This window comes from Ricinus communis, chromosome 8 (genome assembly GCF_019578655.1).
Source record: "Ricinus communis isolate WT05 ecotype wild-type chromosome 8, ASM1957865v1, whole genome shotgun sequence".
Lineage (NCBI taxonomy): Eukaryota > Viridiplantae > Streptophyta > Magnoliopsida > Malpighiales > Euphorbiaceae > Ricinus > Ricinus communis.
In genome coordinates this window covers 3,662,952-3,674,874 of record NC_063263.1, presented here as the reverse complement: position 1 = coordinate 3,674,874, position 11,923 = coordinate 3,662,952, and the positions used below count along the sequence as shown (strand labels likewise).

Below are 11,923 nucleotides of genomic sequence, written 5' to 3'. Positions count from 1 at the left end.
CTTTGTCCAGAGCTTGATACTTTGCTGTCAGGGATGAGTACAGTTGCAAGACTTCTTGTGAAAAAGTATCCAGCTTGTGATCCATGTTTTGAACCAAGTGCGATTGCTTGATCCAGTTTGCCATCTATCTTCTTCAAGTAAGTGTTTTGGACAATAGAATTAGATGTCTGCCAGTTGAGAACTTCTTCAGGGGGTGTCAGCGGTTCTAAGTTTCCAGAAGGTGAAACTTAGTCAGCGGTTCTAATTCTATTATTATTTTATAGAATTAAAAATTATTATATAATTAAAAATTAATTTATTAGTAAATATAATATTTAAGAAAATTATTTTCTATAATTAGAATCATCATCTAATTAGAAAACTAATTTATAACTTAATATAATATTAAAATATAATTAGTATGATATTTTTTAGAATAATCATTATCTAATTAGAAAATTAATCCTTATCTACTTAGAAAACTAATCATTATCTAATTAGAAAATTAATTTATAATTAATATGTTATTTTTTAAGATTAGAATGAGTGTTTAATTAGGAATGCAACTTATTAACTAATAATTTAATAGAAAAAGTCACAAAATTACACATAAACTTGAATTCTATGTGTCAAAAATAGTACACATATCAAATAAAAATTTTATGCGTAAAAAGTTAAACATACGTGTCAAAAAAAAAATTTAAGTTTCAAAAATTAATATATATATAGATGAACAATATGTACCAAAAATTATGCGTTTGCAATTTAAAAGCATTCAATATAAACATTAGTATTTAATAAAGATAGAATTAGGGAATTCAGATATAAACTAAGTTTATATAAAAAGAAAAGAAAAAACAAATTTGTTCTTGTCTTCAAACGAAAAGAAAATTTCATTTATTTTCATCAAGAATTCAGAATTTATTAATGAGAAACATATGGGATGACTTAGTTTTCTAGTTTGTACTTTTCTGTTTCATTCTTCTAATTTTAGACTACTATTATTAGTTATTTTTTAATCTATATAAATATAAATTTATTAATAAGTATTAATACTGTAGTATTTATTATATTTTCATAATATGAGTTTTTAAAGAATTTCTTTTGTTATTTAGCTTGATACTATTATTTGGACATCCTTGTGAATTAAAAAAAAAAATTGGATTTGATGAGACGGTCCTGCAAGCATATAACATTATTTAGAAAAAGAAAAACAAAATCTTTGTGATTTCTGTGGGCATGACATTATTTAAAGAGGATCCATCCCCTTTTGGAATTGTCTTATCTCAATGATCCCATGCCAGTAACTGTGTTCTTCTTCTTGCGCATCATTTCTTACTTTGAACTTGTTTATTCTATAAGACAAACCAATCTAACTCTACATTATCACTTCAGCTATTACTGAAATATATCATGGAATTTGCAGAAGATATCGTGATTGTAGGAGCTGGATTAGCTGGACTTGCCACCTCACTGGGACTTTATAGGTATGAAGTTCGATCATATTCTTAGTTATTTTCAGATAGAATTTGAAAATGAATGATTTGTTTTACTAATTAAGCAGCTATATATATATTGTGTATATTTTTTGCAGGCTTGGAATTAAAAGCTTAGTGTTGGAATCATCAGCTCGTTTAAGACTTGCTGAATTTGCTTTAACAACATGGACTAATGCATGGAAGGTCATCGATGCACTTGGTATTGGCGATTCTCTTCGTAAACATCATATGTTGATTGATGGGTAATGATCCAACTAACTAAGTATAGATATACGTACTGCCTTTTCTTCGTACGTGACGTTTCACTGATTTGCATCAAACTAAATGCAGGGTAGTTGCTGCCTCCGTGGTTACAGGCCAAGGTGGACTCGGTCCTTAAAGGCCAGAGGGAAACAGTAAGTAAATGGAATGCTCCCACATGCAGATATAGAACTCAGGTTGACAAGTACAGGGAGCTTCTTTCCTTGTCAACTGCACTTATCCTTATGCTTCCTATTTCTTTTCTTTTTTATTTTATTTGATTTAGCTGTTAGATATTGGCAACATGAGGTTGAAACACTATAAATTAGAAACTGTAGAAGCAATTCTTTAGTAGTATGGTCAAATTAAATTCAAATAAAGGTGTGTGCTGTGCAGCGGAGAGCATGAGCTTCGATGTCAGAAAAGGAAAACCCTGCTGCAAACCCTTGCAAATGAACTCCCACCTGATACTATAAAGTTCTCCTCCAAGATGGTTTCAATTGAGGAATCAAGCTACTGTAAACTTGTTTATCTTGCTGATGGTATGATCATCAAAGCCAAGGTAAAACAAATAATAGTAGAAAGCTTAATTAGCCATAATAATGATAGTACTGTAGTTTTGTAACTTGTATTATACTAGACTGATACTTTAATTGTCTTTAACTTGATGTCTCCTGATGTAGGACGTATATTTGTGAATTATTTTCTGATTACTCTAAATTTGTCTGTTAAATTTTTGTGAATGGAAGGTGCTGATTGGGTGTGACGGGGTGAACTCAGTGGTGGGGAAGTGGCTAGGCTTCAAAAGACCATCATTAACAGGGAGAATAGCAATAAGGGGTATGGCAAATTTCAAGGGTGGTCAAGGCTATGGCACCAAGTTCCAACAAGTCTTTGGTAATGGCTTGCGATCAGGTTTCCTCCCTTGTGATGATACTTCTATTTATTGGTTTTTCACTTGGACTCCCTCAACCCCAAGTAACCATCACATAATCTTTCACCCTTGTGTATCTCACCTCTAGAACTTTTAGCATATTTCTAATTTGAAGTCATAATGAAAAATAAATATCGATTATCATTTTTGCGGTGATGTCAAAAGAAATCAATATCAAACGAATAAATTCACCGTTAGAATTCAAAATCGAGTAACCTTGATGAAAGTGACAAAGAAAGCCTGTGCCAAGAGGATAATATTTCTTTTACTATCCTTTCACCATTTATTTTCTTGCAGACGAAATGACATTGGATAAGATGAAGGAAACTGTGCTAAGCAAACTTGAAAATGGAGTTAATCCTCTTCTAAAGACTGTAATAGAAACACTGAAGTAGGAAATATAGATTCTGCTCCTCTGGGATATAGATATCCATTGGAGCTGCTGTGGGGAAATATAAGCAAAGGGAATGTTTGTTTGGCTGGAGATGCACTCCATCCTATGACACCGGACATAGGCCAGGGCGGTTGCTCCTCCTTGGAAGATGGTCTTGTCTTGGCTAGGTGCCTTGCTGAGGCCTTATCCATTTCCATCGTAAAGTTTTAATTTATGTTATTTTAATTATGTAATTTTAATTTTAATTGTAATTTAATTATCTTATCAGTAAAATTTTAATTTATGTTATTTTAATCATGTAATTTTAATTTAGTTGTAATTTAGTCATCTTATCAATCAACAATTGACAAGTTATACTTTTTCTTTTATTTACTTTTTTTCTATTGGCTATTTTCTTTTATGTGAATTATTCATTTACAAAACTAAATTTATAATTAAATTGAGTAATTGAAATAAATAAATTAAAATTTTGTAATAAAGAGAAAACTAAGTATAAATTTCAACCAACTTTGTTTCATTATTGTAGCAAATTCTTTGAAACTGCTTACAACTACAGAGACATTACTTCCTCATTATGCTGCCTAATGAATTTTAACAATATTGTGCATCCTATTTTTACTGGATTTGAGCACCTCAAAAGCTATACATAGCAGAAGGCAGACTTGAAACTGACTTACAGCTTGCTTTGCTCTAGAGGGTTATGGAATTGTATTTTGGTCGGCTTTCCCGTTCTTGAGGACTTTCTGGAGGAATTTAGAATTGGATGCGCTCGCCTAGCGAGAAAGGCCCTGACCTTGCATTTTCTTTCTTGCCAATTATTATATTATAGACCAGAAAGCTACCTTTCTTATCCTGTATAACAAGGCTTTCCTAGAAGATCTTTTTTTAGAACCAACTCACTTCCTTAGTCCACCTTAATACTCATCTGCTAGCTCTACAAGCAGTAAAAACTTTCATCCAAAAACAAAAGTGCAATTAAGAAACAAATTGTCCAAATGCTGATATGCTCTACCACACGAAACACACATGCCACCAGTAATTTGTGTGCCCTGTTTACGCAGCTTGACACTTCTGCAAAATTCAATTTTGATGACTAAAAAAACACAACATAAGGTCCTGTGGCTCCTTTTTTTTCGAGAAATGTATGAGACAACCGACATTTCTCATTTGTTATACGAGGAGATCACTATTTGTTTTCCTATCTGCATATAATCACCTGGTTGTATCTTTCTGGCCTGTCAATTGTAATCTAGTACTTTATTTAACAGAGTTGTTAGGGACTATATGATTGCGATCATACATGTGTTACTCACACTCGGCCGTTGCAGGCTTTTTTAGGGATTTATGACATCAAGGGGTATCTAAAGAAGGATTATATTGTTGCACAAAGGATCAGATTGCTCTTTTGTATAAAAAATTCTTAGATGGGTTTTGTCTACCACATTATTCCTAGACATATCTAATAAAAATATATCACATCAATTAAAAATGTTATATCAGTTAGAATAATTTACTCTCTGAATAATGTGACATTATTAATTAATATGGCTTATTTTTATTTATGTATCTTCAGATGACATGGGAAATAGAGTTTACCTAAAAATTTATAATTTTATATCAACAACAACTAAGAGGTCGTTACTTGAATATCCTTTATAGTCTAAGAGAAATTTATAGGATTGGTTCCTATGATTTAGACTTTGAATCCTAAATCACAGTTTCTAAAATTTTAGATCCAAGATACTACACAATTTATTTGTTTTGCCTTGCTATGACTTGTATTGCACGTTACACTAGTCTAGTCTCATATATATATATTGACTTTGGATGTATAATAACTAAATTGTTTAAAACTTCAGTCTTAATGGTAGGAATCAATTAAAACAAAGAAGACATTTAGAGTAAGCATAATGCTTTAGAGATATGTCAGTTTCCAAATATTTTGTTCTAAAAGGGTATGGAGTTGATTTGCAGAAGAATGAATTGTAAAATAAATGTTGTACGCACTAAACCAAAGTGCTTTTGGATTATTTGGGCTAGTATTGAAGGCCATATCATAGATTTCAGAATCAAAACATATAATTTCCAGTACAAATAAAATAGGATCTTCAAATTAAACGATTAATAGTCAAATTTATTGTTGTCGTTACAAGGATAAAATATTATTGCAAGAACCTAGGATGAAGAGTATGGAATTCTGTACGATTACATAAAAGAGTTGAAAGGCATTAATCTTTATACAACAGCTGAAATGTTTACTATTAAATACCAACGAATTTGCAAAGCTTTACATATGTTTTGACGCTCTAGAAAAGGCTCAAAGGTGGATTGTAGACCCATAATTTGTATAGATAGGTGTTTTTTTGAAAACTTGCTGTTAAAAATAGTTGCTCATAGCTATATGTAGATATGGGAACAAAAGAAAAAATTCATTTGCCTAGGCTGTAGTACACTTAGAAAATAAAGCAAATAGGGTATGGCTTTTTCAAATGTTAAAGAAGGATTTTAGAATAGAAAATGGTAATGGCATCTGACACTTATTAATTATATGCAATAGGTAAAATATTTGTGTTTTATATTTGGCGAAATGCATATTTATGCTCTTAGACTTTGGACATTTAGTTAGTTAGTTTTAATCTAACAGACACTAGCATTTACTTATTATGTGTTTAATTATGTAAATTTGGTATACTACAATGTTGGAGGAATGCTTCAAGCTACTAAGCAAGTATTCTATAATCATTTAGTTATTTTAACACCTTAACTTTCAATTAAATCTAATAAGCACTTTAATTTTATTTTTATAACCTCTTAAATCATTTTAATTTTATTTATTTATTCTAACAAACATGACTTTTATTTTTTTATAAGATTAAAACACCTAACACTTAATACACATGGATATGTATCAACACCCGTTTTCTAGATCTAGATATCGAGAGAATTACGAAAAATCCAATTATGAAAGTTACTGTCCTTCTCGAGTTCGGAGATTGAGAAAGGGCGACTTCAAGGGAAGGATAGGATTAATTAAACTTAAAATCACCTTTCTACGATCAATTTAGACCCAATTAACAGAAAAAAATAAAGTTTGAGGAGTAAAATGGCAATTTTTATAAGTTTAGGAACTAAACTATCAAAATCTTCAAACTTTTTTATTCTTAGAGCCAATCAGTTCTGTGCATGGACTAATTAGCTATTTTCTCGAATTTTTATATTGTTTTACGTGTATTTTTGACCTAAAATATCAAATATTAGTAAAAATAAGCTTCTAGAAGGTATTTATGATAATTATTGGGTTTTTCTAATGTTTGTTGATGATAATTGTTGAAATTAAAAATAATTTTTTATTTAATATTAATCTAATATGGGAAGAGATAATTACAGACTATTTATTTCAATAAGTCAATAATTATCAGCACCTCCTAGGGTTTCTAATCCTACTTCTATAAATAGAAGAGTATGGCCTAGGTCTAAGGTTAGCAATACACATCTAGCTACAGAGATTAAGTAAGAGAGCTGAGTACAAAAATTTACATCGATACATAGAGAGAGAAAACCCTAAGCAGCCCACTAAGAAAGAACTCCAAAATTAGGAAACCCATAAAAAGATCGATAGAAACTTTTGAAAACCCAAAAAGGAAAAAAACTGCATGTCCATCCTCTTTTTGATTCAACAGCTTCCTCATCTCTTGAGATTCACAGAACGACGACTAATGGTGACAACCTGAGGGTTCTCCTACATCAGCATCATCAACATCTTTCTTCTAATTGATTCAATCTCTTTTTCTTTTTATATTTTTATGATTATTTTGTGTAATCCACATGATTAGAATAAGATTTCTTTCCTATTGAACATGCTGATTTTATTGGATTTTGAATATGATAATAAGAGCACTTAAGGTTCTGAACTTGATTTAACTAATTAGACAATTAGATTATATTCCCTCTCTTTTCTTAATTGTATATTTTCTAGCCTTATTCTTTTTTTCTCCTGTGCATGTAAAAAATCGATCCTGGGTGTGAAAATTGAGGAAAGACGGAAGGAAATCCCTCCAAGCCTTTAGAGCCGATTAGCTTTGTGCATTATTCGCTAGATTTTTGAGTTTTCAACATATTTTGGCAATTTCTTGAGCTGTAACTTGGTTTTTAGGGTTCTTTTTACAATTTTTAGTTATAGGTAGGTTGTAATAGTTAGATTTATTTCCTATCCCTTTATTTTTATTTTTTTATCTGTGATGAATGCTTAAAAATATGTTACATGATTGCCTAGTTAAAATTGAATAGATAGACTTAGGTCTTAAAATCAGACCTAGCATGAAAACTGTAGATTATTAGATTAATTAAGATAGTAATTGGACTTTAATCTAAAATCATATAGACTTAATGGGCTTTGTCATGCTTAATTAGGTTAAAATTCGGCCATATTAGATTTGGGATCACTAAATTAGGCTTATCCATAAAAAAAGTAGTTAATCAATCTTAACAAGCTTGGTTATTAAAATATAACTGATGTGCGTAAAATACACACATCTAAATGGGGTTTTTAAGATTGATTTTATGGACATTTGGCTGTGAATTGGTCCCAACACTCACCCTATGCGCCTGTTTATGTGCATTAGGTCCAAAAGAGGTCAAAGAATGATAAATAGAAGAATTAGAGCATAATTGGACGTCAAAGCTGTCGAAATAAGCTAAGTATGCGCATGAGGAAGCTGAACATGGCCGTGTTGGTTTCAATACTGGCCGTGTTCCCAACACGGGCACCAACACGGCCGTGTTGGGTGCATCAAACATCAAAGAAAAAGAAGTTTTTAGGGAGCACGGCCACAGAAAGTAACACAGGCATAAACACCAGCCCGTGTTAGGAACACGGGCATAAAGACGGCCGTGTTGGCAGCAACAGAGGGAATTAATTAAGAGAAAGAAGAGAGGAAAGAAAGAGAAGAGAGTGGGGGAGAACGTCCCAAACCCTAATATTTCTCTCTCTAAGGGTTTTCTGAGCTGGAACCAAGGGAAAAGGAGACTTGGATCAAGGTTTCAATCGGATTCCCTTCAAATATTGAAGATTGGGCGAGGTTCGTTGATTGGTTTTCAAATCGAGCAAGAGGAACAAGAATCGACTTAATTCGAGCAAGAGAAATTGGGGCTTTTTACTCTCATCCAAGGGTGTAATCGGGTTTCTCTACCTTTACTTATTGTTGTAATTAAATTCTTGTGGATTTTGATAATGAATATGATTAGCTAGATTGATTAAATCCATTGGAATTTCTTTACTATGTTGGCTTAGTATTATATTATTTGATTGTTTGGGTTAGTTTTGTATTCTTCTTGCTTTCAGTATTAATAAAATAATGCATTATTCATAAGACGTTGTGAATTGTGTGTTTAGATTGCTTTGTATGATTGAGAAGTCCATTTGGCAATTGGAATTTTGAATAGCAAGAACTAGTTAATAATCGCTTAGAGATAAGGATAATTAACTAGCCGAATTAAGAATTAACAAAGCTTAATAGAGGCAGATTAAAGCTTAATGCTAATTTAAGAATCAATCGTTAGGAAGAGATTCCAACTTTAGGTTATTAGGTTTAGGAATTCGGTTATCTCGAGAGAGAAACCGAATTTGGTTAAGAATTCGTCCACGGGTAGCATAATTAGACTCACCAATCCTTTATCTTTTGTTAGATTGCCAACTAGTTTAGGTTCCCTTTGGGTTTACTTTCTTGTCTTGGTTATTTTATTTATCAATTACTCCTGCATCTCCCTTAGAACTTAGCTTATAGCTACTAGTTAGTTTTGAAATTATTCATCATTCATTTTAGGTTAATATAATAAAGAATAAAGGAGTAACTTTGGGCTTTCACTTTCTCAAGGAATACGACCTTGATACTCGCCATTAGTGCTAGACTGCATCGATAAGTACACTGCCTTAGATTGTAGCTAACACAAGTAGCACACATCAAGTTTTTAGCGCCGTTGCCGGGGAATGTTTAAAAACTAGAGTGAAATTCGCTATTTGTTAATTTAGCCATTTTTTATATTTATTTCTGTTTTATTTGTACATATTTATTTAGTTAAGTTTATGATTCAGATAGTGGATGATAAGGAGGTTCAATGCTAAACTCTTTGTATGACACGCTGAAAAATGGGATCAGGAACCAAAAGAGTGCTAAAAATTGGGATACCCGTGCATCTTTAGAAGCTCGAGTGGAATCGTTTTGTAGGCCTACCGATCAACTCTCCACTCCTATCCTTTCATCTCAAATTTTTTGTGAATTTCGTTGTGGTTTACATTTGAGTAATGATTGTCCATTATATAGTGATGTTGTTCATTGTTCTTATAACTATGAACAGGTGAATTATACGGGAAGTTGGCCAAAGGACTCGTATGGAAGCACCTATAATCAAGAGTTGAGCATTCATTCACCCTTTAGATGGAGCTTAGATGGCCAAGAACCACCAGAATTTTAGCAGCCTAATCTTGCACCATCAACTCAAGGTAAAGAGTTAGTGTCAGAGGAGCTGATGACGAGGTTTATTACAAGTCTTGAGGATAGATTCCAACAAACAGAGAGGATACTTGAAGATCAACAAGCCTCGATTAAGAACATAGAGCATCAAGTAGGCTTAATCTTCAAGTTACTAGCTGAAGAGCAATTGGGAACTCCATCAAACGCAACTGAATCTCAGGAACACTTAAGCGCCGTCACTTTGCGTTTAGGTGAGAATTTTTCTGGGTTATCTATTATGTTTGACGATGATGCTTCTGTGAAGGATGACTCTTTGAACATGGAGATAGAACCAGAAAAGGAAGAGGCGAACATGATTCCTCTGAAAGACTATCAATAAGAACGTACAGTTGATGATGTTGAGTTGCAGTTAGAGGAATCTTTGGTGGATTTTTCACAAGTCCCTTCGATGATGGAAGATGAGCACGAGTTATCCAATGAAGAAGTCTTGGAGGAGCTCGAGTTTTTTCTAGCAAGTGAACCAAGCCAAGGACTAGAGAAAACCATCGACGTTCCTGAAGAAATTGCCCAATCATCAATCCTTCCAATTGGTGAAACTTCAGCTTTCAAATTGGAAGAGTCCCTAGAGCATCATGACTACGTGCAATTATACGAGGAGCGAGTTTTGCCCATCATACTGGTAGCTTGCTTGATAGTAGGGAAGAGGAAATTGAAGATTATCTCTCTAAGCGGATACTTGAAGCCATTTGCTTGGAAGAAGAATGGATGGTCATCGATCACGCCCGTTTACTTTTCACCATGAGTCCAGCTAAGAAGACTCATTACATCAAAGAGAAGCGCTTTTGGGAGGCACCCCAATTTTTATCTTTAATCTCTAATATTTTAACCTTTTGTATACTTGTAAGAGAAGAACTGTCCAAACTATTGATGGATTTTGTACATGTCTATCTCAATGATGGTTTCAGCCAGAATGATGTGTATAGGATTTTCTCCATGCTCCACTTGATCAAGGATACTAGCAACCTTAATATCCCCCCTCCCTAAGGTGAAATCAGTAAAAATTTGGCATAAATACAAAAGACCAACATCTGAATTCAAGCAGGTGTTTCTTTTTCTTTTTTCTCACAACAAGAGATTAGAGAAGTAAGAATAATGTGCTCGCCAACAGAACGGGAAAGAACTTCAACTGGGGCATGTCAAATAGCTCCACCAATTTGCTAGGGAAGGGATCATCGAACTTTGGCAAACCAATCAGATAAGAGGAATCCATAGGGCCTCTAAGAATAGTAGAGAACTCTTTAATCATGGGGCACAGCTCTTACCCATTAAATCTAATGGCATGGTCTCTTGAACACCAACAGTTGACATTGACATGGAGAAACCAATATCAAGCTTAGCATGTTGCATGGCTTTAAAAGATGAAAGATGAAAATTCTCAAGTTAGGGTATTGAAAAGGGTTTGTAGGCTTTTGGTATTTTTTTGAGACATGTCTTTTGACTTTCGAAAGAGGAAATCGTGTATGGGGTAGTGTTTTAGAGATGCATATGTATTTATATGACTCAAATCAGTGTTTTGCTCGAACTCTACAACTATAGAGCTGAACCGGCTAATCATACAACCAATCAGTTGTATGATGTCATTAGGCCGATTTTCGGCCTTTCGGAGGACTTTTCGACATTTTCTTAGCCCTAGTCATATGTACACCCAAAATAGACAACATCAAGAAGAAATGATGATAATGCATATGCCGAAAGTATAAGATTTTATAAATCAAAAGTCAAGTTTTATAAGAAAGTAGCAAAAAAAAAAAGTTAAGTAATAATAAAAAAATCAAAAGACAGGGTTCTCTCCTGAATCCTCTATCCCATCGTCCGAATCGATGTCCATCCTCTAAGTCCACAAGGTAGATAGCTTAAGTGTCAAAGTATCGACCCTACATTGCTGAGCGTTGATCAAATGTTGTCGATTGTCCACCTACCCTTGCAAGCTCTCGTGGTCTCTTCAATGAAAACCCGAAAGGAGGTTAGTTAGTACATTTTATACATACATACATGCGTACATTTGCATTTTCATAAATCATTTTACCTGCCAATCCTCGCCAAGGACGAAGAACTGCCTCATCTCAGCACCAATTAATCTATGGATGTGCTTAAACTGGTCTCTCTGAACTTGTATGGTTATTTGTATTATGTGTTACTAACCTTTTAGTAAAGAAGACGTGAAAACACAAAGAAGAATGTTACTTATGTGTGTGCAAGTACTCAGAGTAAACGGAGGGAGGCAATGCTCCATGGTAAGTTGGTGCTCCATCACACCGTATGGAGTCTAGTATGAGACTATTGTATCTAGGGAGAATGTAACGCTCCCTAAAATCACATCAGACGTGGCTGTAGGAGGTGCCTAGCA

The 11,923-nt window shown here is 33.4% G+C and overlaps 1 protein-coding gene across 1 annotated transcript; it reads left to right on the top strand.

Annotated features, from left to right (window-relative positions):
* Positions 1-1,239: 1,239 nt before the first annotated feature.
* Positions 1,240-3,512, top strand: LOC8283675 (monooxygenase 2-like). Its single transcript, XM_048378287.1, is given in 8 exon segments — positions 1,240-1,466; positions 1,574-1,720; positions 1,809-1,846; positions 1,849-1,873; positions 2,115-2,280; positions 2,468-2,707; positions 2,952-3,033; positions 3,036-3,512. Coding segments are annotated over 8 exon segments (993 nt in total). The 5' UTR covers positions 1,240-1,392; the 3' UTR covers positions 3,257-3,512.
* The last annotated feature ends 8,411 nt before the right edge of the window (positions 3,513-11,923 follow it).